General features: G+C 42.5%; 2 protein-coding genes across 2 annotated transcripts in view; one reads left to right on the forward strand and one right to left on the reverse strand.

Moving 5' to 3' along the window:
- LOC143498870 (long-chain fatty acid transport protein 2-like) overlaps positions 1-8,912 on the forward strand; it is a 34,143-nt gene extending 25,231 nt beyond the window's left edge. The window contains exons 9-10 of the mRNA XM_076993762.1: positions 8,086-8,216; positions 8,499-8,912. Of these exons, the coding sequence (XP_076849877.1) occupies positions 8,086-8,216; positions 8,499-8,675 (308 nt within the window). The 3' untranslated portion in view covers positions 8,676-8,912. The remainder of the gene's footprint in view (positions 1-8,085; positions 8,217-8,498) is intronic.
- Positions 8,913-8,940: 28 nt separating this feature from the next.
- hdc (histidine decarboxylase) lies at positions 8,941-24,212 on the reverse strand. Its single transcript, XM_076997331.1, has 12 exons — positions 24,185-24,212; positions 23,418-23,590; positions 22,968-23,081; positions 22,721-22,843; positions 14,768-14,944; positions 14,438-14,581; positions 11,972-12,038; positions 11,714-11,876; positions 11,418-11,505; positions 11,170-11,268; positions 10,647-10,748; positions 8,941-9,771 (listed from the first exon to the last, which is right to left on the reverse strand). Exons 1-12 carry the CDS (start codon positions 24,210-24,212, stop codon positions 9,091-9,093), a joined length of 1,959 nt encoding a protein of 652 aa, XP_076853446.1. The 3' UTR covers positions 8,941-9,090.
- Between the last annotated feature and the right edge of the window lie 79 nt (positions 24,213-24,291).

Here is a 24,291-nt window from a genome sequence, read left to right on the forward strand (position 1 = left end):
AATGAATTTGTACCGGCCCGAGGCCCATCTCCCCTTAAATAATAAATATTTGATAAACCGCCGTAAAAATAAATAACATTTTATATGCAACATTTTACGACACTGTGTGGCGCTTTACGGCACGTTGTGTCTCTATACGGCACAAGTGTTACATTCACTATGACAGTATTGGTATAGGGCTGAAAATTGTCTGGCCCACAGGTCAGAGCTCTCTGCCAAATCTGGCCCGCAGAAAAATATAGTTGAATAGCCCTGAACTAGGGGGTCAAACCTGTATCAGATGTACGTCTAGGAAAGATGCCTTGGTTCATGCATGTTCAATAGTGTTTGTTTTCATGATGGCGGAAAATAATTCCTGTAGAACATTCTAATAAAGTCCAACACAAATAAATTTAAAAAAGAAAAGAAAATGAATAATTATCAACTAATCACAACGTGAAGATTATATTTAAATAGCTATACATTACTGTCTAATTACCATTTCATTACAGTAGGTTAAAGGGCAAGTTGTTTCTTGTGAATCTGTGGGAAAGAGAAACATATATCTATGAACATATATCTCTGTAGAATAAGGAAGGCTGATTCCTAGAAACAGTTTAGCTCTAATTGGAGTTTAGGGTCATGGTTCCTTAGGTGTAACATTCAGTTAGAGGGTTATAGCATTCCCAATCTTTAGAATTGTTATACCTAGTCTTGGATGACAATTGGTAAGGGTTAGTCAAGTCAGGTGATAAGCCTTCAGCTGCTGCATTTATGATTTGTTGCTACGCACCCTGGTACTTTTTGTGTGCCAGGGGTGAAAGAAAACTCATTCTGACTAGATCCAAATTTCATACAAAGGAATATGTGTAGCCTATCTTCACTCTGCTGATGACTTCAGTACAGTTCCTGTTCTGTAATAGGGCCAGGGACGTCTCTACATTAGGGGCCAGTAAGACCACTGTGGACCACTGTCAATAATTCAATGTACCTCAATTCAATGTTCAAGTAATATACATTTATTTTCCTCAAAATTAATACTGTTGCAGCTTTATTACATATGAGAATGCTGACTGATACATTCTTCCATACAAGCCAGTACATCTCCTAGCTGACTTCATTGGTGAGCGGTCAATTCAGTTCTCCCTGTTTCCCCTGCTGCTGTGTTATGAACTTTACTCGATATGTACAAGTTATAACTTTTGGGTTTTGGTTTTGTTTCTCTAGATAAATTTAAAATTGTATAAAGCTAGTATAATTTATTAGCTTCAAAGCATGTCCCCCTGTATTGATTGTAAGAACATACAGTGAAGGTTACTGGGATAACTCAACAGTAAATGTACTGACATCACTATAATACTTGAAACTCCTTTTATAAATGTCTTTTGACTCAGTTAGAAAGTGTGTTAAAGTGAAAAGTAAAAGTAAAGATAAATTAATAGCATGTTTTCCCGGACCTGTAGAATCTAGGAGCAACCCAGTTTTCTTTGGACAGATAAATCCCCTTGAATTTATGAATGCCAGTGACATGTTCAACATTTGTATGTCGTTCCTGACAAAATAGCACTGTGCATTGGATTAAACTTATTATATAGGAGGTTATTGTTATATAATAGGTAAATACCCACCTTCATGTTGGTGTTTTACATATACATTTACTGTAATTTACAAGGAGGGAACCATTTCTCACAGGGTTCTAGTTAAATCTGTTCCCCCTGAGTTCTCAGTGTAAAAGCACTGTGTATTGGATTAAACTTATTTACAAGGATAATAAAATACACCCCAGCTACATTTTTGTGCTTTATATGTACATTTACTGTAACATCTGTTGAAGGGCTGCCCACTTTGTGCGTTCATTTGATGTGTAGAGAGAAAATCAGTCGGAGTTGCTCTTACAAATCACCAAAAGTTTATTCTCAAACAAAGATATGTCTGGATATGTCACAGCACAACACAGTGTGCTCCTCTAACAGGTAGTGAGATCTGAAGTTTCAAACAGTTACACACACTTTTTCCATGCCCTTCCTCAATGTCTCATTGGTTTGTCTCTGCCTTGACCACTTCAGTATTAGTGCACTCCAACTATGGCATTATCTCTCTTCTCTTCTCTTCTCTTCTCGTTTCTTTGCTCTATGTCTGTGTGTCATCTGGCTGGCTATAATATGGTGATTAACCCCTTTAGTTTCCCCTCTGGTTTCTAACTTTGCCACACATACAAGGGCTAATATCGCAGTTTAAATTTATGCCACTCAAAGACAGGCTATTGAGCTCCACAGTCAGCAAAAAGTAAAGAACAGGTATGATTTTGGCTGTGAAAGGTGCGTTTGTTTTTGGATTCACTAAGCAAGCAAGTTTGCATGTAGTTTCACCAATGAGTCGGACATTGGCCAAAGTCTCCACTGAATAGGGTTACCTATGTTTCTTACCATATCTCTTGTTATGGCTTTTCTCTTCTCTCCTTTTCACACCTACATCACATAGGTGTGATGAGACTGTAAATGATGTTGTAAGCAACCCACCATACAGAGGTAGTGCTGGTACACTGTGTTAGATTTAATTCACACAAACACAGGTAGATAGATGAGGAATGTATTTTCTCATTCAACAAGGAACACTCATAACACATATTCTACACTTACTCTGGGTGTGGGACAAAGATGGTGATAAAGAAATTAACCAAACAATACAAACCAATCCTGACAACTAAACCGACACCCATAACCACACTACAAAAACAACACAGGACAAAAGAAACCTACTCTACCACTGTCACGTCCAGCTCCTCCCTGGTCCCGCCTAGTTTTCCCCGTTTCCTTGGTTTCCCTTATGTCTGCCACGCCCCTGTCCTCAGTGTTCCCACCTGCATCTCGTTTCACCTCCATGTTTCAGTGCATTTAAACCCCTCTGTTCTACCCCTTGTTGTTGGTCATTGTACGTGAGTCCTCCCTTACCTTCCTGTTCCTCCGTGCCTCCCTGTTTCTCTCCTATGCCAGTTCTGTTCTTTGTTCCATATCTAGTCGCTTTTGGTTAGTTCATGTTTTCTCCCGACTACTGTCTGCTGTACTCCGCATTGTCTGCTCGCTCATGTATTGTCTTGTTTTAGTCTTGTGTTCACTCTGGTTTGTATGTAGACTCGTTCCCCTTATTCTAGTTCTGTTTATTTTGTACTTCACCTGGTGTTGATGGTTGTGCCCCGCTCTTCCCTCCTGTCTTTGCTCCACTTGGTGATAAGGTTCTCCCTTCTATGTTCATGTAGCGTGTTGTAGTATGTTCCTATGTATGTTAACTTTTCTTAGTTGTATCATAGTCCCATTCTGTAGTGTTAGCCCTTCGTTGTATGGCAGGGGTGCCCATTACGTCAATCGCGATCGACCGGTTGGAAGGAATGTGGGTAGATCGCATGACATTAAAAAGTAGTGGATGAATGACAAGCTATCGTCCATCTGCACTGACGGTCACCCCCCGTCAACAACTTACGTTCGCCACCAAAAGTTTTGACAATGATACAAATATTAATTTTTACAAAGTCTACTGCTTCTGTTTTTATAATGGAAATTTGCATATACTCCAGAATGTTATAAAGAGTGATCAGCTTAACAGCAATTAATTGCAAAGTCAATATTTGCCTAGAAAATGAACTTGATCCCCCAAAACACATTTCAACTTCAATGCAGCCCTGCCTTAAAAGGACCAGCTAACATTGTTTCAGTGATTGCTCCATTAACACAGGTGTTGATGAGGACAGGGCTGGAGATCAATCTGTCATGATTAAGTAAGAATGACACCACTGGACACTTTAAAATGAGGCTGGTGCTTGGCATCATTGTTTCCCTTTTGTTAACCATGGTTATCTCTAAAGAAACATGTGCAGTCATCATTGCACTGCACAAAAATGGCCTAACAGGGAAGAGTATCGCAGCTAGAAAGATTGCACCTCAGTCAACAATCTATCGCATCATCAAGAACTTCAAGGAGAGAGGTTCCATTTGCCAAAAAAGCTCCAGGGTGCCCAAGAAAGACCAGCAAGCACCACGACTGTCTCGTAAAAGTGTTTCAGCTGCGGGATCGGTCTACCAGCAGTGCAGAGCTTGCTCAGGAATGGCAGCAGGCAGGTGTGAGTGCATCTGCACGCACTGTGAGGCGGAGACTCTTGGAGCAAGGCCTGGTCTCAAGGAGGGCAGCAAAGAAGCCACTTCTCTCCAGAAAAAAACATCAGGGACAGACTGATATTCTGCAAAAGGTACAGGGAGTGGACTGCTGAGGACTGGGGTAAAGTCATTTTCTCTGATGAATCCCCTTTCCGATTGTTTGGGACATCTGGAAAACAGCTTGTTTGGAGAAGACGAGATGAACGCTACCAGTCTTCTCATATGCTAACTGTAAAGCATCCTGAAACCATTCATGTGTGGGGTTGCTTCTCAGCCAAGGGAATCGGCTCTCTCACAGTCTTGCCCAAAAACACAGCCATGAATAAAGAATGGTACCAGAATGTCCTCCGAGAGCAACTTCTCCCAACCATCCAAGAGCAGTTTGGTGATCAACAATGCCTTTTCCAGCATGATGGAGCACCTTGCCATAAAGCAACTGTGATAACTAAATGGCTCAGGGAACAAAACAGATTTTGGGTCCATGGCCTGGAAACTCCCCAGATCTTAATCCCATTGAGAACTTGTGGTCAATCATCAAGAGACGGGTGGACAAACAAAACCTACACATTCTGACAAAATGCAAGCATTGGTTGTGCAAGAATGGACTGCTATCAGTCAGGATTTGGTCCAGAAGTTGATTGAGAGCATGCCACAGAGAATTGCAGAGGTCCTGAAGAAGAAGGGTCAACACTGCAAATGTTGACTTGCTGCATTAACTCATTCTAACTGTCAATAAAAGCTTTTGTTAGTCATAATATGATTGCAATTATATTTCTGTATGTGATAAAAACATCTGACAAACACACATAAAAACCAGAGCGCAGCAGATCTTGTGAAAATATATTTGTGTCATTCTCAAAACTTTTGGCCATGACTGTATACTTAGCTAGCTAACTAGCTAGATGAATGTAGAAAGCATGGAACAAAGGTCCACTAATTTTTAATTCAATATTCAGTAGTGCTTACTCTATAGTGAACTGACTGAAGATTAGTATGACTTAAAGCTGGGCTATTGTTCTTATGCTGAAATCCTTAATCAAACTTATCATTCATGTCTCCATTCCATATACACACTACCTACATCCACCTTGGTTAAAGGGCCAGATCAGCACTGTTTCAGTCTTTAGGTTCCCTTAGGAGCAATTAGGTTGTGACCAGCCTATCTCACTTGCATTCTGGATATGGTTTCTGAAAGAGACACCACCATTTTGCATTCCATTGCCCTCTGTGTTACCACTAACTTGTTCTTATCTGCCTGAGCTGTATGTCACTGAGAGCATGACTCTATGGTTGAATAGATCTTTCCTTAGCTGCACTGGTATCATCTTGTCTGAAAGAGTAAAGCTGGTCCAAGTGGGTTACTTGCACATTTGCCCTCAAAATTGTTCTTCCAGTTGAGGTGTTGGCCAAGGTACATGTAAAGGTATGTTTCTCTGTAGAAAGCACCCTTCTTGTGTTCAGCAATGAGCGGAGGGTCACGGAGGATCACCTGAGACTAATCTTCAATTGAGTGTAACACTCTGCAGAGAAGTGTGTGGCAGGGAGCTCCCGGAACAATTGAGGAACAAACCACTCTCTTGTAAACAGGAGGAGTTTATTCGCACAGGCAGGCTGTATCTCAAATGTTCAAAGATGAGAGGGCGCTCCTCTCATTTATACATACACAGACCATCCCTTTGCACGCAAGCAGCAGGGTGGGCTCAATATTGCTATTCTAACATAGGTAATAAATCCTACCCTATATGGAAATAACACCTTCTTCTCACAAGCAAGCATATTGTGCAAACTGAGCATAATTCTTCTGCATGTCGCATAGTGGACAGGAAGCACAATACCTGAGAGGAAATGATAAGCCTGCTTTGACATATAAAGACCTTTCACATACAGGGTGAAGGGACCTTTCACATACAATGTGACAGGGGTCACAGAGAACATAAGAAAGGACACAAGGTCTTGAGTTAATCATGAGTATAAAAAGACATAATATTCCTTCAGTACACGTATCTGTTTACTTCTTCCCAATCTCCAGCTTATGTGGTATTGTTTAGATTTTTCCATTGCTTGCTTGCTTCACCCTGTGGATATGGATGACAGTTGATATCATCCTTTACCATTTTCTGCATCTAATAGCTTTCACAGTTGCCTCTATCTCATCCCAAGTTATTTCTGTTATCAATATTAGGGATTTTTGAACTTCCGATCCGATACCGATATTTATTTGCACTTCCGATCCGATACCGATATTGGCCGATAACGATACCGGCCTATCCGAGCATGTATTAAAATACAAAGTTATTTAAAAGTTATTTAGCCAACTTACTTTCTTGTCAAACTCATGTTGAAAAGCGTTTTACTCTTGATAACAAGTAGCCAGCTGAATTAGGCGTGTTTGAATAATATACAATGGTTGGTAAGGAGAAACGGACCTGTTTATTTAGCAATTAATAAACTCAAAATAATTAATTGCAAAATAATAATAGAAGTTGTTGCAAATTGATTGTGCAATTTGTAGTCCTCACTCCTCCTTGATCTTTTATTGTTGCGGGGATCTGTTGTATCCAGCTAGTACCCTTGTCCATAGTTTCTCTCAATTTGATCATGGTCTTTGTACAGCTTCCTGTAACATGAATTTTTCCTTCTGCCTTCAGTCAAGTTGTTTTCACCATCATTTGGATTGTTGTCCAAGCTGATGCATGTTTTTGGTGTTTTCTTCGGTTTGCTAGATGCCTTTACAGCGTCTTGGACTTTTTAAACAAAATTGGTATAATCCTCATCCATGCTAATGCTGTTATCTATTGCTAAATCCTGAAAACCTCTGACATTGAAAGCCTTGCCCATGTTAGTCATCTGAGCCTTTTTGATCCTTTCTTCTGTTCTGCACACATGGGATGCACCACAAATCTCTGAATTAGCATTCTGTGGTCAGAACCCATTCTCACAATAGTCTCAATTTTTTGGTGTCATCTTTTTTCCAAGCTACTCCACATCCATTTTCTCATTGCTGAATTTTTTTATCACACTGTTCATCACATGGATATTCTGGTGGTAGCACAATGTCAGCAGTTTACTCCCGTAATCATTGCGTACATTTGTTCTTTGTCACTTCGCCAGGGAATTTCTACTAATATCTAACATCCTTGGCAGATATTAGATATTCCAATCTACTTCCTGTCCTTCCATCTTATAACAAGCTTGTTTCCTATTCTAATCTCACACACTCCAATCACATCCAATTTCCATATGTATCAATGAGGACATCTGAGGACATAGTTGTGACATTGTGACTAGCCAAGAAAAGGTCCATAAAATGTTTCCAAAATGATTTCCTTAATGCATTTCAAGCTTGACCAGTTGGCAGGTGTTGTCCATTTTTTGTCCATATATGTATGTCCTTTGGGTGTGGTTCTATGTGCATGTGTTCATCTGTCTCACCTGTGGCTTGCCTCGTCTACGTAATGTGGTGCATTTGGGTCTTATTTTATTTTAAAGTATTGATGTAGTTATCATCGCTCCTCTTTGTCTGATTCACATTGCATGTTGTGCTAAGTGCTACTTGTGCAGCTTTTGTAGGTGAAAAAAGCACTATTTAAATAAACCTCATCTGCATCGATTAAAGCATCAACATAAATATCGCTTACCATTATTGTCATTTTCCTTATTTTTTGTGTTGTGGCTTATTTTTGTTTGGGACAGGCATGTGAAAATCTTTACAAGATTAAATTCATACATTGTAAGTTGTATCTTTCAAAAACTGCTTCCACAACAGTTTCTGGAACATTTTAAATACTGATAAATGCCAGTACTGGATTTCCCAAGCCCTATGCCATATATATATATATATATATATATATATATATATATATATATATATATATATATATATAGATATATATATATTTTTTTTTACTGAGGGCTTGGTTTGATGAGTGTGTAAGCTTTCGTACGTTTGTGCATTTAGGTCATGAAGGTCGAATAGGAATGGCTGCTGTGAGGTTGAGGGAGGGGACGGCTTTCGAAAGCTCTGTCATGTACCAACATGTGGAGACCTACCTGCCTGCATATAGTAGACCACGTTTCATCAGGATCCAGGTAATTGTGCAAATCTCCTCACTGCCCAGTCGCTGGCAGTGACATGACACACAAACCTCCATTTAAAATGACCTCCATGACCTCCACCTTCATTCTTACTGTCTGTTGGCCTGTGTCAAACAATATCCAGTTTGATAGTTTCTAGTTGACCCACAGTTGCTGTTTCTAGTCACTTAAATGGAAAGGTTATGAATAATGTATGCAGGACCATGAGTCATAATAAAGGCTAAGTGAATAACTAGTGCCTGGGCTATTGTAACTATTCTCCATGTTGTCCTCTAGAGGGTGCTGGACATCACCGGCACCTTTAAACAAATGAAGGTGAAGCTGGCTGAGGAGGGATTCAACCCAAAGACCATCAAGGATCAACTTTACTTCCTGGATGATAAAAAGAAGACTTATGTAACAATGACAGAAGACATTTTTAGATCCATCAGTGATGGAAGACTGAGATTATAACAACAACCTCTCACAACACAACTGCTAATCAAGTGCCTTAAAATCAGAGAAAGATTTATTTACTACTTAAACAGAGCCAAACATAGCCAAAACATGATTACACTGGTGCTAGGCCACAAAAATTGTTTTTATATAAACTAAGACTTAAGTAATAAAAGCACAGATGGCACAAATATCTGTATAATACCAAAAGCACAATTATGATTTGTAAAATAATTGTCACAAGTGAGGGCTATGGATTTTACTTTTGAAGTTGCCAATAAAGAACCAATGGGAAACCTGAAGTTCATAACAGTTTATAAGGTATCTGCTCATACATGTGTATCTGGTGGGCAGAAGGCTGTGTGTGTGTGTGTGTGTGTGTGTGTGTGTGTGTGTGTGTGTGTGTGTGTGTGTGTGTGTGTGTGTGTGTGTGTTACTTGGTGGGCAGGGGGCTGGGTTGTGTGAGAGGGAAGCAGTTGAAGCAGCTGGCTCTGCTGGTGATCCAAGACCGCTGGAAGGGCCTGTAGATCTGCTGCATGGCGCAGTGTGCCCAGCCCTGGGACAGGCTTGGCACACTGTTAAACTTCAGCAGACGTTTCTGTGTTCGTCGCCCCTCTGCAGGACTCTCTGGGATCTGTGCCAGTGTGTTGGAGGGAGGAGCATCCTTTAGAATGGGGGCTGGCTCAGGCCTGGTGGGTGGGAGCTCAGCGCTGCAGCTCATCGAACGGATGGCTCTTCTCTGGCCCTGACGCACCAGATGCTTGTCTATCATTGGCTCCAATCTCACCCTGCCCTCAGGTGATTGGGTGCTCAGTTGCCCACCTTCCTGCTCCTGCCACAGTGTTTCCTGCTCTGTGTCGGCATCAGCAGTAGCAGTGGCCCCAGGGCGCTCCAGGGCCAGGGGAAGGAGGCGGCCAAGGAGGACCGGCCGTAACAGCTCTGTGGCAGTGTGCTGGATGAGGCCCCAGTCCCGCTGGATGTCCTCGGCTTGCGTGAACTGGGACGTCACAGTGAAGCGGATGATGAGCTTGGTGCCGATGGCGGCTGGGATCAGGAACATGCAGCCAGACTGTGTCAACCTTCTTAGCAGCTCCTGAGTCAGGCTGTTTCCCCCCTGAACACACCACAAGCCTGCCTTAAGCTCCATCCCATATAACGCACATGTACTAAATGCAGTGTTCAAGGTCTGTTAGAAAGCATTGAAAGCCAATCCGTGTGTTTGCTACTCATGAACACATACAAAGGAGTATGTACAGAATACAAAGGAGCTTCCATCAGTGCAGCTAAGGCCTTGTGATTAGCTGAGGTATGCCACTGCTGAAATACGAAGCCATGGTCAAAGGTAGCTTGCCAAACTAAAAATCCTGCTTTTAGTATCTTTCAATTGTTTTACCTGAAAGAGACCCAGGACTCTGAACTCTGAACCTGACCATGCAGTAAAATCTATTCAAGTTTACAGCCTTTCCTTTCGTGCTCAAGGCAGAGGGACAGCAAACAATCATTGACCAGCTAATGTGTTTTACTACCCATCAGTGCTAAGTGGAGCAGTTATCAGCACAAGTCTCTGTCTGTGTGCAGCATAGTACAAAGGCTGCTGTAATAGGTCAATCAGGTCTTATGCAATAAAAAACAAACAAACTGGCAGCTCTGTGAGGGGGGGAGGAGTAGCAGTGAGAACTGGGGAAACTTCTGCCAAAATGTGAAATATGTGTCTTATGAGGGTAGAACATAGATTGCAAATAGAGTCAGTGGGGAGGATGGGTTTTTGGGAGGTGACCCTGCTGAAAGGTTCTCCCCACAGAGCTCATAACGCGTTGCATTCCAACCATACCAAAAAGATCAACCAGTAAAACATCATATGATAGTGATAAAACAGTATTGCATAGTAGCATTCCAATAAAATTATATATATTTTGTTTTTTAGAATGTGTTGTAATGTGTTCTGTGTATGTTGTTCCTTCCTGTGCTGTTGTGTTAGTGTTGACTCACCACCAGGCAGAAGACTACCAGTCCCAGGTGTCTCTTTGCTGGGATCTGAAAGTTTGAGTCACTCCTGACCAGTGACTCGAACAGTTTGGCCATCTCCACACCCTGCAGTGAAAGGGTTATGTAACTGCAAGTGCTGTTAAGTGTGCAGTTATGTAAAAAGAACAACTGCATCTGTATATTCATTTGTTCTTAAAAATGGCCTCTCAACACAGATGCATTAGCTGAGTGCTGCCGCGCCCCCACCTGGACAAAATGATGCATTAGAATTCTTTGAGCCCTTCCGTTCAAAGAATTACCAAGTCATAAACATTTGGGCTGATTTCAAAACTCTTTTTTCCACATTTTGTACATCATTCAGTTCAAATCTGCGTAAAACCAGAGGGGTCCCAGACCTGCTGATCTCTAGAGCGAAGCAGTCCGCTCACTTATGCCTTGTTCCCATACTCACAGAGTACAAAGCACAGCAACAGATACTTGAGCGCCCTCTAGTGTGAGCAGCTGGAAGAGATAGAAACACTCTTACATGTCGGATGTGATCTTGTAACTTCCTCAGGCCAAAGGACCGCATCACAAACCAAAGTTTCAGCGAGCGGAACCGCCGACTCAGTGGAATCTGCCAGTGCTGGGTGGAGGGGGAAAGACAAACAGAAATGTTTATGAATTTGAATTGGGATTCATAATACCTCAGTATGTCAGTATGAAAGCAGAGACTGGTATCTGGAGACATTTGTGTGTGTGTGTGTGTGTGTGTGTGTTCATGAGTGTACTGACCATAAAATCTGTAGCTCCTGAATTATCATGTCTCAGGTACAGAGGATCAACACTGAATGTCTGCTGGAGTTTAATCTTATCTTTCACCCTGCAGGATCAAACACACACTCAAACACTAAACAATCTATAGTATACTTTGTGTCTTTTTAAACACCTCATGAATACTCCAGAAGCATTTGGTGTTTTGAGCCTTCATATACATAATACGATTCCTTATAGCACTTTAAACTTCTCCCTCAAGGTGGGAGTTTTACAATGAAGGATTGAAAATGGTGAAAAAGTATTGCTGTCCTCACCAGAATGCAGTGCAGTCAAAATGCACCATCATCCACTTGGAGGGGTTGAAGACAAACGAGTCTGCGTAATCCATCCCAGACAGGAAGTGTCTCAACTCGGGACACAGAAAGGCGGAGCCTGCATAGGCTGCATCCACGTGTAGCCAGAGACCCTCTTGAGCGCCTAAGTCATTTTTTCACATGATAATTTCTCTACACAGGCTCTCATCTTGTGTCAATTTTAAAATTACAAAGCAGCATAAGAGAGTGAACACTTACAGATGGGTCCCAGCTCGTCTAGACAATCAAAGGAACACACACCCGTAGAGCCCAAGGTAGCACAGAGCTATAAACACATACATACAAACACATGGTTGCACTTCGAATCTCAATGAAGAAATGTTTAAATTTCTAGCAGCATTCAGATGTTCCTTACAAAGAATTTGCTGCTTAGAAAGACTTTGCTGTATGACATTTTGTTAGGCTAACCTATCGATTCTTAATGCAGCCTTAATCTCATAGTATTTACATCTATATGAAAATACACTATATTGCCAAAGGTTTTCGCACACCCATCCAAATTATTGCAATTGGGTGTTCCAATCATTTCCATGGACACAAGTGTATTAAATTAAGCACCTAGTCATGCAGACTGCAGAATGGATCTCTCTCAGGAAATTAGTGAAATCCAGTGTGAAACTGATAGGATGCCACCTGTGCAACCAGTCCAGTCGTGAAATTTCCTTGCTCCTAAATATTCCACAGTCAATTGTCAACTGTATTATAAGAAAATGGAAGTGTTTGGGAATGACAGCAACTCAGCCACGAAGTGGTAGTCTACATAAAGTGACGGAGCGGGGTCAGCGGATGCTGTGCATAGTGCAAAGAGGTCGCCAACTTTCTGCAATCACTACAGACATCCAAACTTCATGTGCCCTTCAGATTAGCTCAAGAACAGTGCGCAGAGAGCTTTGTGGAATGGGTTTCCATAGTTGAGCAGCTGCATCCAAGCAATACATCACAAAGTGCAATGCAAAACATCAGATGCAGTGGTGTAAAGCAGGCTGCCACTGGACACTAGAGCAGTGGAGGCACGTTCTCTGGAGTGACGAATCGTGCTTCTCAATCTGGAAAATCTGATGGATGAGTCTGGGTTTGACGGTTGCCAGGAGAACGGTACTTGTCTGACTGCATTATGTTTAAAGTTTGGTGGAGGGGAGATTATGGTGTGGGGTTGTTTTTCAGGAGTTGGGCTTGGCCCTTTAGTTCCAGTGAAAGGAAATCTGAATGCTTCAGCATACCAAGACATTTTGGACAATTCCATACTCCCAACTTTGTGGGAACAGTTTGGAGCTGGCCCCTTCCTCTTCCAACATGACTGTGCACCAGTGCACAAAGCAGGGTCCATGCAAAGTAAAGACATGGATGGCAGAGTCTGGTGTGGATGAACATGACTGGCCTGCACAGAGTCCTGACCTCAACCTGATACAACACCTTTGGGATGAATTAGAGTGGAGACTGAGAGCCAGGCCTTCTCGTCCAACATCAGTATGTGACCTCACAAATGCGCTTCTGGAAGAATGGTCAGAAATCCCCATAAACACACTCCTAAACTTTGTGAACAGCCTTTCCAGAAGCTGCTCTAACTGCAAAGGTTGGACCAACATCATATTGAACTCTATGGATTAGGAATGGGATGTCACTTAAGCTCATATGTGAGTCAAGGAAGGTGAGCAAATACTTTTGGCAGTATAGTGTATATAGGAATCACATAGTTTCAATGTAACAACATGCAATATAATGTATCTCAAGTGAAAATGAGTATTAGTATAAGGCAGGATTTGCTGACAACTTGAGACAGACAGCAAGCACTGGATATCTGCTGTGCTGTAGCTCTATCAGGTGTTGGGTATCTGCCATGCTGTAGGTTTTGTGTATCTGCCGTGTTGTAGCTATATCAGGTTTTGGGTATCTGCTGTGCTGTAGCTATATCAGGTGTTGAGTATCTGCCATGCTGTAGCTCTATCAGGTTTTGGGTATCTGCTGTGCTGTAGCTATATCAGGTGTTGGGTATCTGCTGTGCTGTAGCTATATCAGGTGTTGGGTATCTGCTGTGCTGTAGCTCTATCGGGTGTTTGGCATCTGCTGTGCTGTAGCTCTGTCAGTCTGGTTGGCTACTCAGACCATCATCATTAATGGTAGAGCAAGTACTACACTGAACACTCTCAGTGATTTTTAAGCATGCCCTTGCTTTTTAATGTAGCAAACAGAACATAGACACACCTACTTTTGTGTCTATATTCTAAATTGTTCAGCTTCATGTTGGCCAGTTTTTCTAGAGCCAATGAAACATACAGAATGAACCATAGACCCTGTTTATTCTTGTGTATGAAATAATGATCCAGCTGTGCAAAAGAAAACAGCAAAACAGCCAAAAGTGTCATTACGTCTGCCCTAATCTGTGCACACTTAGATGAAAAGGCTCGCACAATATAAACCAAATATCTGTAGAGTAAACAAGCAGTAAACCCTCCTCCTATGAGTAAGTAGTAAACAAAGTGGTTATTACCATAACAAGCAATAAAAAACCTTCGTCCTATGAGTAAGTATTAAATTTTGTGGGTGTTTACATAACAGGCAGTAAGTCCCTCCTCCTATGACAAAGTAGTTAATAGAGTGGGTGTTACCATAACAGACAGTAAGCCTCTCCTCCTATGAGTAAGTAGAAAATTTAGTGGGTGTTACCATAACAGGCATTAAACCCCTCCTCCTGTCCTCCTGGATGGCTCTCTCAAGCGTTTCGCCACGTAGGGAGAACTTCTCATCTGTCTCCAAAAACCTGATCTTCACCAGTGAGATCAACCCTGCCTTCTCCACAGAGGAGTGAGCCTTCAACACACATACATAATAAGCCATAAGACTTGTACAAATGCATGACTAACAAGACAAATACAAGAAAAAATGTGCTCTACATTATCCATACATTATGTATTTTTGAAGAGCATGAAGAATGTTAATGATTGTTGTCTGTGTTGGTGTGGTGAGGATGGTGCAGAAACAATACGTCAGTCTCACCTGGTCAGAGGCATAGGCAATGAGTCTGGAGTTCAGTATGGATTCGTCCAAGTCTGTGAGAGGATCTCCAAATGTGTCTGAATTGGGGTCTGCGAATGAGTCTTTGCTCTTCATTTGTAGAATTTTGTCTTTCCGAGCAGCCAGCAGAGCAACTAGTGTACACTCACTCACAGTGCTCTAGAACACATACAACGCCCTCATTCAGAGTACTCAAGTACACATACAGCACCCTCACTCACAGTGCTCTAGTACACATACAGCACCCTCACACACAGTGCTCTAGTACACATACAGCACCCTCACACACAGTGCTCTAGTACACATACAGCACCCTCACTCACAGTGCTCTAGATCACATACAGCGCCCTCATTCAGAGTGCTCTAAAACAAATTCAATAAACTCACAGTGCTCTAGAACACACACAGCACCCTCACTCACAGTGCTCAAGTACACATAAAGCACCCTCACTCACAGTGCTCTAGTACACATACAGCACCCTCACTCACAGTGCTCTAGAGCACATACAATGCCCTCATTCACAGTGCTCTAGTACACATACAGCACCCTCACTCACAGTGCTCTAGTACACATACAGCACCCTCACTCACAGTGCTCTAGTACACATACAGCACCCTCATTCACAGTGCTCTAGTACACATACAGCACCCTCACTCACAGTGCTCTAGAGCACATACAGTGCCCTCATTCACAGTGCTCTAGTACACATACAGCACCCTTACTCACAATGCTCCAACACACTTCAATTGTTCCAATTGAAAATTTCTTACAAGCACATAGGAGATGGTCTGGCTTGCCAGTGTAGGTACCATGCTAAACCAGCAGGTGGCAGTACCACTGGCAACACATGGAACAAGCTTGCTTTGACGGAAGTAAGGGTGTGTCTACAGTTCAGGTGTTTAAATACCCTGAACAGCCATTCATCTCTCTCTCTCTGGTTTGACTGACACCGAGGTTAGACCTATTAAAGAGAGGCTCCGTCATTTCTCTCTCTCTCCGGTTTTTCTTTGAGAACACGCGAACTTTGCAACGACTAACAGCAAACAGCTGAAAGTCGTATTACTTCATTAACGAGCCCGAGTTACGGTGTAATCTAACCAGCAACCGATCAACGTTACTGCGACAACAGATTCACCGAACTACTTCAATCAAGCTTGTTAACGCGGCCACACGGACTGAAACAAAGGCGATCAACTCCCTGTTGTTAAACCGTGAACGAGACTCGCGTTCCTGGACGATTCCCCAGCACACCTGGACGACGTCGTTTAATCAACGAGGAGCCTGCGGTGGAAATTCCCTCCCAATTCCAGGAGAATTCAGGGAGGACGACAAAACCCCAAATCCTCAACACGTGAGACTCTTAACGCTGGGCATAGTTCATCAAAGGGCATAGTTATTTGAACTACAGAGTTAACTAAGTTTTCTGTAAATACATTCTGAATGTGTTTAACTTTATTTTCATAATCCTCATTGATTTGTACACACAAAGTCCATGTTTTTATTTATCTAATTAATGAACAACTTGTAGTCTTCCCCATTTTCAGACACACCACATTAATTTTTAGTTAGTAAGCCAGCGCCATTACTCTTTGTTCTGACCACGTTGGAATAAACCAGCTGAGCTCATTAACATAGTCGCGCTGCTCTACTATTTAAAGTCGGCGCCATTTTAGTTGCTTTGTTCTCCATAGGAGAACTGAGATTACAACTCCGCCTCCTCACACGCGCACAAGCGCGCACACTTACTCCTCCCCTTTTTTTTACACACACACACACTACATGCTGAGTCTTCACTGTAAATATACTGATCCATGTTGATGCTCTTTGTGTTTTAGAATAGTTGGTTTTAAATAAATGTATCATTTATTTTCACCAAATTGTCTGTGTTGATGTCATTCAAAAGTGGTTGTTGCCAAAACCTCCAAAGAATTCATTGTTAAATCCTTCAGATACCAAACCATTCATTACCTTTAGTTGATAACTAAACTTGTGGTTCTGGTATAATTAGAATATGAGACTGATTCTAAAATTAATGAGACTGATTAATAATTAAGGTAAAACAAATTATATCTACTTTAAAGGATTAGTAGGTGAAACCCCTACATAATTGGTGCCCCATGTGAGGAAGATTTCTGGCTCAACCATATTTGTTTGATATCAACCATATTTTCATATCACAGGCTTTCAAGCCATTAGAATAGGACCATCTCCAAATTCGCCAGAAGAGGGCGCCAGAGCGCTTCCCAAGTCTTCCTATAGAGGAAAGCTAGTACTTGGTAACTACAGTTTGGTGATAGTGTTCTAATTTGATTACCATTTGGTTACTATTCACATTCATTGAGCAATCAACTGAAGATCAGCATATTTATTTTACTCATTTAATTTCTGATTACTTCAATAGTAATTCAGTTGCTTTAATTTGTGTGGCATCCCACTGATTTCCCCTGTACTGCAGAAGTATTAGGATAATTATTTAGCACAGTTATCAGACTTCACTGTCTTTGTATAACTTCACTGTTGCAGTCTTTGGTCCAGTGTGCTAGTGTTTAGTTTCAGAGACCATAATCACCTTTGGCACAATTCTTTTTACCCCAGTTTCAATTTGGCTTGTCCACCTAGGTAATTACCCTTTTTACCTGCCCAGACACAAGGTCCTGGCACAATAGCTAAGCCAGATTGTACTGAAGCTGACTTGATTTTGTCCCTTTTTTTTGAGCTAGTCTATAAGTACATTTAGACTAACCATGGCTTTTCTAAAACAGAATACTTGTCAATCTTTGCTTCAGCTCCTTCAGATTCTTGAACCAGGTAGGAAGGATGTTGACAAACCTCTAAAGGACTACTTTGAGGAGACCCCTACCGTTCCAGATGTAGTTTTTAAAATGTTCCTTCTATGTCAGCAGCAGGCTCGCTTGGAAGTAGAGGCACTACGCAAGGAAAATAGACTCCTCAAACAGGACACTGCTAAGCTCAGTTCTGAGGTTGAGCACCTTCGCCACAACCTCCAACTGACCACTCATGCGCTGAATGACGTGCTCACCGTAAGTGAACGTCACACGGGCTTAACAGAAACTGCCCGCCTCCAAAGGGAGAGTGAACTTGCCCGTGCAAGAGCGCAGGATTTCCTTGTAACTAGGTCCGACACCTCTAGACCTTCTAAATTAGTTACAGTAGAAAGCCAATATAGTCAGCACTCCACAGGTGATGATGCACCTGTTGTACGTCCTAAGGCCCCGGCTCCAGTCCCCATGAGCCTTAGGTTAGATGTAACTAGTTCTTCCTCAGAGTATCCATATGATACTACTGACTGTTCAGCTTCTGAAGCTCAAAGTGAAGCCTCTGTGGAGAATCACCCTCCTAGAGCAGATGCCCTGTCTGCATCATCTTGCTACGAGTCAGCAGAGCCCTTTTACTCGTCCCTAGCTTCTGCCCCCTTACTCTTGAGTAACAAAGAGAGTAATACTAATCCTGCTATGTCTTTTGGCCCTCCTTATTCTCTGCATGATGTCCAGACCAGGGACAACCCGTCAGGTACAACAGCTAGGAAGCCTTACTTAAATGCTGAGCATCATTCCACTGACCCACGCACAGGCTGGCGCAGTGACGTACATGTTCCAGCTTCTTCCTCAAGGAGAAATGCAGGTATTTCTCAACTTGAGATGCGCAAAGGCTCACTGTTGCCCCCTATGGACAGAGACCAGGAAGGTAGAAAGCATGCTGGTGACCATTATCCTCCGCATAATGTCCAGACCAGGGACATCTCATTAGGTACCACAGTTAAGAAGCCTTGTATGAATGCTGAGCATCATTCCACTGACCCACGCACAGGCTGGCACAGTGACGTACATGCTCCAGCTGTTTCCTCAAGAGGAAATGCAGAAATTTCCCAACTTGAGATGCACAAAGGCTCACTGTTGCCCCCTATAGACACAGAGCAGGACGGCAGAAGGCATGCTGATGTACACCACTGGCAGAACGTACAGACAAGGGACGTCTCACCAGGTAGAGCAGATAACAGGCCTTACTTAAACGCTGAGCATCATTCCACTGACCCACGCACAGGCTGGCACAGTGACGTACATGCTACAGCTTTTTCCTCAAGGAGAAATACAGATATTTCTCAACTTGAGATGCATAAAGGCTCATTACTGCCACCTAGGCACAGAGAGACAGGAGGCAGTAGGCATCCTATTGACCAAGAGTTACACCACTTGGATAGTGAAGGTCCACCTTCCTATTCTAATAGACATGTCCTTGAACATTTCCCTCGGTTAAAGTTACTAGATTCACTAGCCAAGGACATGGAGCCATTCGACCCAGCAAGGTCAAACTACCATGTTGAAGACTACCTCAAAGAAATTGAGTGTAGCCTCTCGGACTTGCCTTATGCAACAGAACGAGAGAAAGTGAAGCTGATTTGGAAAACCACCTCTAGATCAGTTCGCACATTCATAGAATCACAGCCGTTTTCCATTAGGGACAGTTACACTCAGCTATGCAAAGCCCTCGCTGAGGAGTATTCCCCTTTCTTTGACGAAGCGTCAGCATTCATGTCGGCCATTAAAATTAAGCACAAGCGTTCAGAGCATCCCAGAGATTACTTTAATCGCTTGAAACAAACATTTTTCCAGGGAAGAAATGGACCAGGTCTCACAGAAGACCGAACCTTCAAATCCCTATTTTTGCATAATCTCCACCCTTGTGTGAGAACCCATGTCACACTTTTAGCACGCCAAGGTGACCTGTCGATGCGTGAGATCAGAAAGACCACGCAGACAGTTTGGGAGACTGTTGTGCAGCCCAGTCTGCCTGAAGGAGACTCCAAAGAGCTCCAAGATCCTCCCTATGCTTTCCCTGTAAATTCAGACACTGTTCTTTCTGCAGGCCCCTCTCACTACTCTCGCCACAGGGACAGAGCCAAGAGGTGGAAAGAGAGGCAGAACCAGTGGAAGGGGGGACAGCCATAGATAAAGATCTCCAGCCTGAGCCAGGGGGGAGGTAGAACTGACTTTATATGAAGTTACATGTAAACCTTCAGCCTGTAAACATGTAGCTATGTTTCCAGATCTCTAACCCTTTAAAGGGAGATGTTCCTGGCATCATCTCCGCTCACAGTTCTGCATTCTCAATGCAATAGGTTCTTTACTAAGGGGGGTGTACCCGGCGTTACCTCCTAACTTCTACATTTTACCCCTCACACAGATCTTATTCTCTCCTCTACCAGTATAGCAAGTGTGAGATACTTAAATACTTGTCTATCATGGGATAGGATGAGGCATTACACCTCAGTTAAACCCCCATTTACATTTTACTAGATCTCACAAGAAGCCACACTCTAACTGGACATTAACCCAAATGTTTTAGTCCAGCAAGATCTTTCCTTTAAAGCATTGTTAGGTTTGTTCCAGCCAACAGACTAACACCAACATGTGCTAACTCCACACCTTTCTCCATGCCTGATGTATTTCCTCTTTTCCATCAAAGGCATTTAATCCTGCATGTGACCTTGTTTTCTTATTGTAAAGCCAAGAGAAATCTAAGCCATGCATTAGTATCCTTTCATTGTTTTTCTTGATTTGGTTAACCTTAGTTACTGTTCAAGAACTGCCCAGTAGTGAACTTGTTGCCCAGATGTGTCTCTACAGCGTCTCCCAGCCATCTCATGGATTATGCTATGAACGGGATGGACAACTTGACTCATGGAATTGATCACCTTCCAGTGGATGCTACAGGGAACATGGACTGCAGGGATAACCTTTTGTGCTCTTCAGGACTGTGACATCGGCCCCAGTCTGAAGACCAAGGGGGGAATGTAGGTACCATGCTAAACCAGCAGGTGGCAGTACCACTGGCAACACATGGAACAAGCTTGCTTTGACGGAAGTAAGGGTGTGTCTACAGTTCAGGTGTTTAAATACCCTGAACAGCCATTCATCTCTCTCTCTCTGGTTTGACTGACACCGAGGTTAGACCTATTAAAGAGAGGCTCCGTCATTTCTCTCTCTCTCCGGTTTTTCTTTGAGAACACGCGAACTTTGCAACGACTAACAGCAAACAGCTGAAAGTCGTATTACTTCATTAACGAGCCCGAGTTACGGTGTAATCTAACCAGCAACCGATCAACGTTACTGCGACAACAGATTCACCGAACTACTTCAATCAAGCTTGTTAACGCGGCCACACGGACTGAAACAAAGGCGATCAACTCCCTGTTGTTAAACCGTGAACGAGACTCGCGTTCCTGGACGATTCCCCAGCACACCTGGACGACGTCGTTTAATCAACGAGGAGCCTGCGGTGGAAATTCCCTCCCAATTCCAGGAGAATTCAGGGAGGACGACAAAACCCCAAATCCTCAACACGTGAGACTCTTAACGCTGGGCATAGTTCATCAAAGGGCATAGTTATTTGAACTACAGAGTTAACTAAGTTTTCTGTAAATACATTCTGAATGTGTTTAACTTTATTTTCATAATCCTCATTGATTTGTACACACAAAGTCCATGTTTTTATTTATCTAATTAATGAACAACTTGTAGTCTTCCCCATTTTCAGACACACCACATTAATTTTTAGTTAGTAAGCCAGCGCCATTACTCTTTGTTCTGACCACGTTGGAATAAACCAGCTGAGCTCATTAACATAGTCGCGCTGCTCTACTATTTAAAGTCGGCGCCATTTTAGTTGCTTTGTTCTCCATAGGAGAACTGAGATTACAACTCCGCCTCCTCACACGCGCACAAGCGCGCACACTTACTCCTCCCCTTTTTTTTACACACACACACACTACATGCTGAGTCTTCACTGTAAATATACTGATCCATGTTGATGCTCTTTGTGTTTTAGAATAGTTGGTTTTAAATAAATGTATCATTTATTTTCACCAAATTGTCTGTGTTGATGTCATTCAAAAGTGGTTGTTGCCAAAACCTCCAAAGAATTCATTGTTAAATCCTTCAGATACCAAACCATTCATTACCTTTAGTTGATAACTAAACTTGTGGTTCTGGTATAATTAGAATATGAGACTGATTCTAAAATTAATGAGACTGATTAATAATTAAGGTAAAACAAATTATATCTACTTTAAAGGATTAGTAGGTGAAACCCCTACACCAGTGCATGTACCAATGCCGTGGACAGATGCGTCATTACTGCGGATGGACCGATGCCAACTCCTACCTGAGGTTCAACATGGAGGGACTGTGCCTGCTCAGCCTGGAATTAGAATTATAACTAGAAATAGAGCTATAAATGTGGACTTCTACTAGCTGGGCCGCCCAATGGAGAATGGGTTCCCTTTTGAGTCTTGCTCCTAACAAGGTTTCTTCCCAATCCCCGCCTAGGGAATTTTTCATTGCCACTGTTGCTCATTAGGGATTTGGATCCATGCGCTTGTAAAGCTGCTTTGTGACAACATATGTTGTAAAAAGCACTATATAAATACAATTGACTTTGACTGTGACTCATGGTGCTCTTTAACACTTAGAGTGCACAGAGATGCTGGACCCTGTTCCAAAGGGCCTGATTTACCTGGTTATTCACTGATGAGATGAATCAGGTGTTATTTCACACTAACCTCTGCTTATATCCTATGCATCTGTTCCCTCTCTTAGAGGTCATATTAGAGGCCAACAGACCTGATTGAGCTCACCGAGGGTCTGACAGTCAGTGGAAATGAATCAGGGGCACTGGAATAGTGAAAACACTAAACAGTGCAGTGCTGCATTGCTCTATGTACTGGTGTTTAGCAACCACAGTCAGGTTTATTTAGGATCTGTGCTTAGTGTTTGTGATCAAAATGTGATGCATATTTCAAACCCTAGAGGGTGCTGTTTTAGAATAAGAAAATAACAAATTGTACTTGAGGACAGAGCATACCTGTTTTACTCTGGTTGTTCCTGTTTTACACTGATGTAGTATAGTGTGTGTACCTGCAGTATGCCCCCTCCATGACTTTCTGGGTGATGATGCAGAAAATGATCTGGCAACCCAAGTGCTTTACAGAGCCAGTCCATCACACACATTTCCAGCTCTGTACAAGCTGGACTTGAGGCCTGCAAGAGTCACACACACAATTGCACACAACACAGTTCAGTCAGATGAAATGCATTTCCAGGCAACCGTTGTCACAGAAGCGTGTATGGTGTTATCAGATCGGTGTGCTGTGTGGCGCCTTACCCAGGTGAAACCTAGACAGTTGATGGCGTCGGCCAGCATGTCCCCCAACAGAGACGGCCATGAGTTCAGTGCTGGGAAATATGCATGCATGTGAGGGCTCTGCCAGTGCACCACCTACAGTACACACACACACACACACACACACACACACACACACACACACACACACACACACACACACACACACCAAGTTGTTGTAATGCTGTAATGTATTTAAGAGACTGAAACTATGATCTACCTAGTGAAAGGTTCAAGGAAGCAAGGAAGAATAAAGAGGCAGGGTGAGTGAGAGGGCAAGAGAGAGGGGGAGAGGGAGAGAGGGAGAAAGAGAGAGAGAGAGAGGCCGTAAGTGAGTGAAAGAGGGTGAATAAGGCAGTGAAGGCAAGCCAAAAAAAAGGCATGCGGATGAGTGTACAGGCGTGTGTACAAGCGAGCATTTCTCTCACCCACCCCAGGCATAACGATGCCCTCCACGTCCTGCAGAATGGAGTCCCAGGGCTCAGGATCGCTGGGGGCACTCTCGGGGATGAGAGTCCGCATGTAACCCGGCTGAACATCCGGAACCACACGCCTATCCCGGATCTCGGTCAGATACTGCCGAATATAATCCACCATTTCCTTGCCTGCACTCCAACAACACACTTGATTACTTTTCTCCCTTGACAAAACAGAACATTTAATAACAATGATGTGTTTTGTTATATAGCAGAATTATGTTATGTTTTATTATTTCATTGTGCTTTAAGTGCATCTCGTAGAAAACCTTGAGCAGCATTATAGCGAGATTTTAGTGTGCATTATGGAGTAGAAATGCTCTTTACATGCGCCTCTTGAAAATAACCTTCGAGTACAATATCATCAGCATTTTATGTGCATTTACACCAATGACTAGACTTGTTTATCATGTTTAGTAAGTTAGCTATGAGGTCTAAAATAATCTCTATATTTTTTCAACTGTTTTATAGCTTTAACTTTAAAGTGTTAATACCTTGATTATCAAGGGGCGTGGCACCTTTGTTACACTTAAATTACATTTGTTACATTTAAATGCATTTTAAATACAAAATTTAAATACAAAATCAGCTTTCTTAATATTTTAGGAGATCAATTTAGTATTGTTTGCCTTGCCTGCTAAGCAAGAGAAATTAATGTTGGTTTCTGTTCACCTGCGTAGTAACCCAGAGCACACATGTAGGTGTTTCAGTTGGCTTTCTTACCTCTCTGTGTGTATTCCTCTGCCTGCATGGTCTCTTGTCCTCTCCAAGCCCTGAAGTGTGCAGGTCAAATAACAAATGGGGCAATTGCTCTCCTCTCCAACAGTGCA

Source organism: Brachyhypopomus gauderio, chromosome 2 (assembly GCF_052324685.1).
Source record: "Brachyhypopomus gauderio isolate BG-103 chromosome 2, BGAUD_0.2, whole genome shotgun sequence".
Taxonomy (NCBI): domain Eukaryota; kingdom Metazoa; phylum Chordata; class Actinopteri; order Gymnotiformes; family Hypopomidae; genus Brachyhypopomus; species Brachyhypopomus gauderio.

Coding starts and splice junctions, on each gene's coding strand:
- hdc (XM_076997331.1), bottom strand. CDS start 24,212: ATGCAGGCAGAGGAATACACACAGAGAG. Junction 14,945..22,720: donor ATGGAGGGGGCATACTGCAG/GTACACACACTA, acceptor TATGTGTTCTAG/AGCACTGTGAGTGAGTGTAC. Junction 11,877..11,971: donor AGACGAGCTGGGACCCATCT/GTAAGTGTTCAC, acceptor AAAATGACTTAG/GCGCTCAAGAGGGTCTCTGG.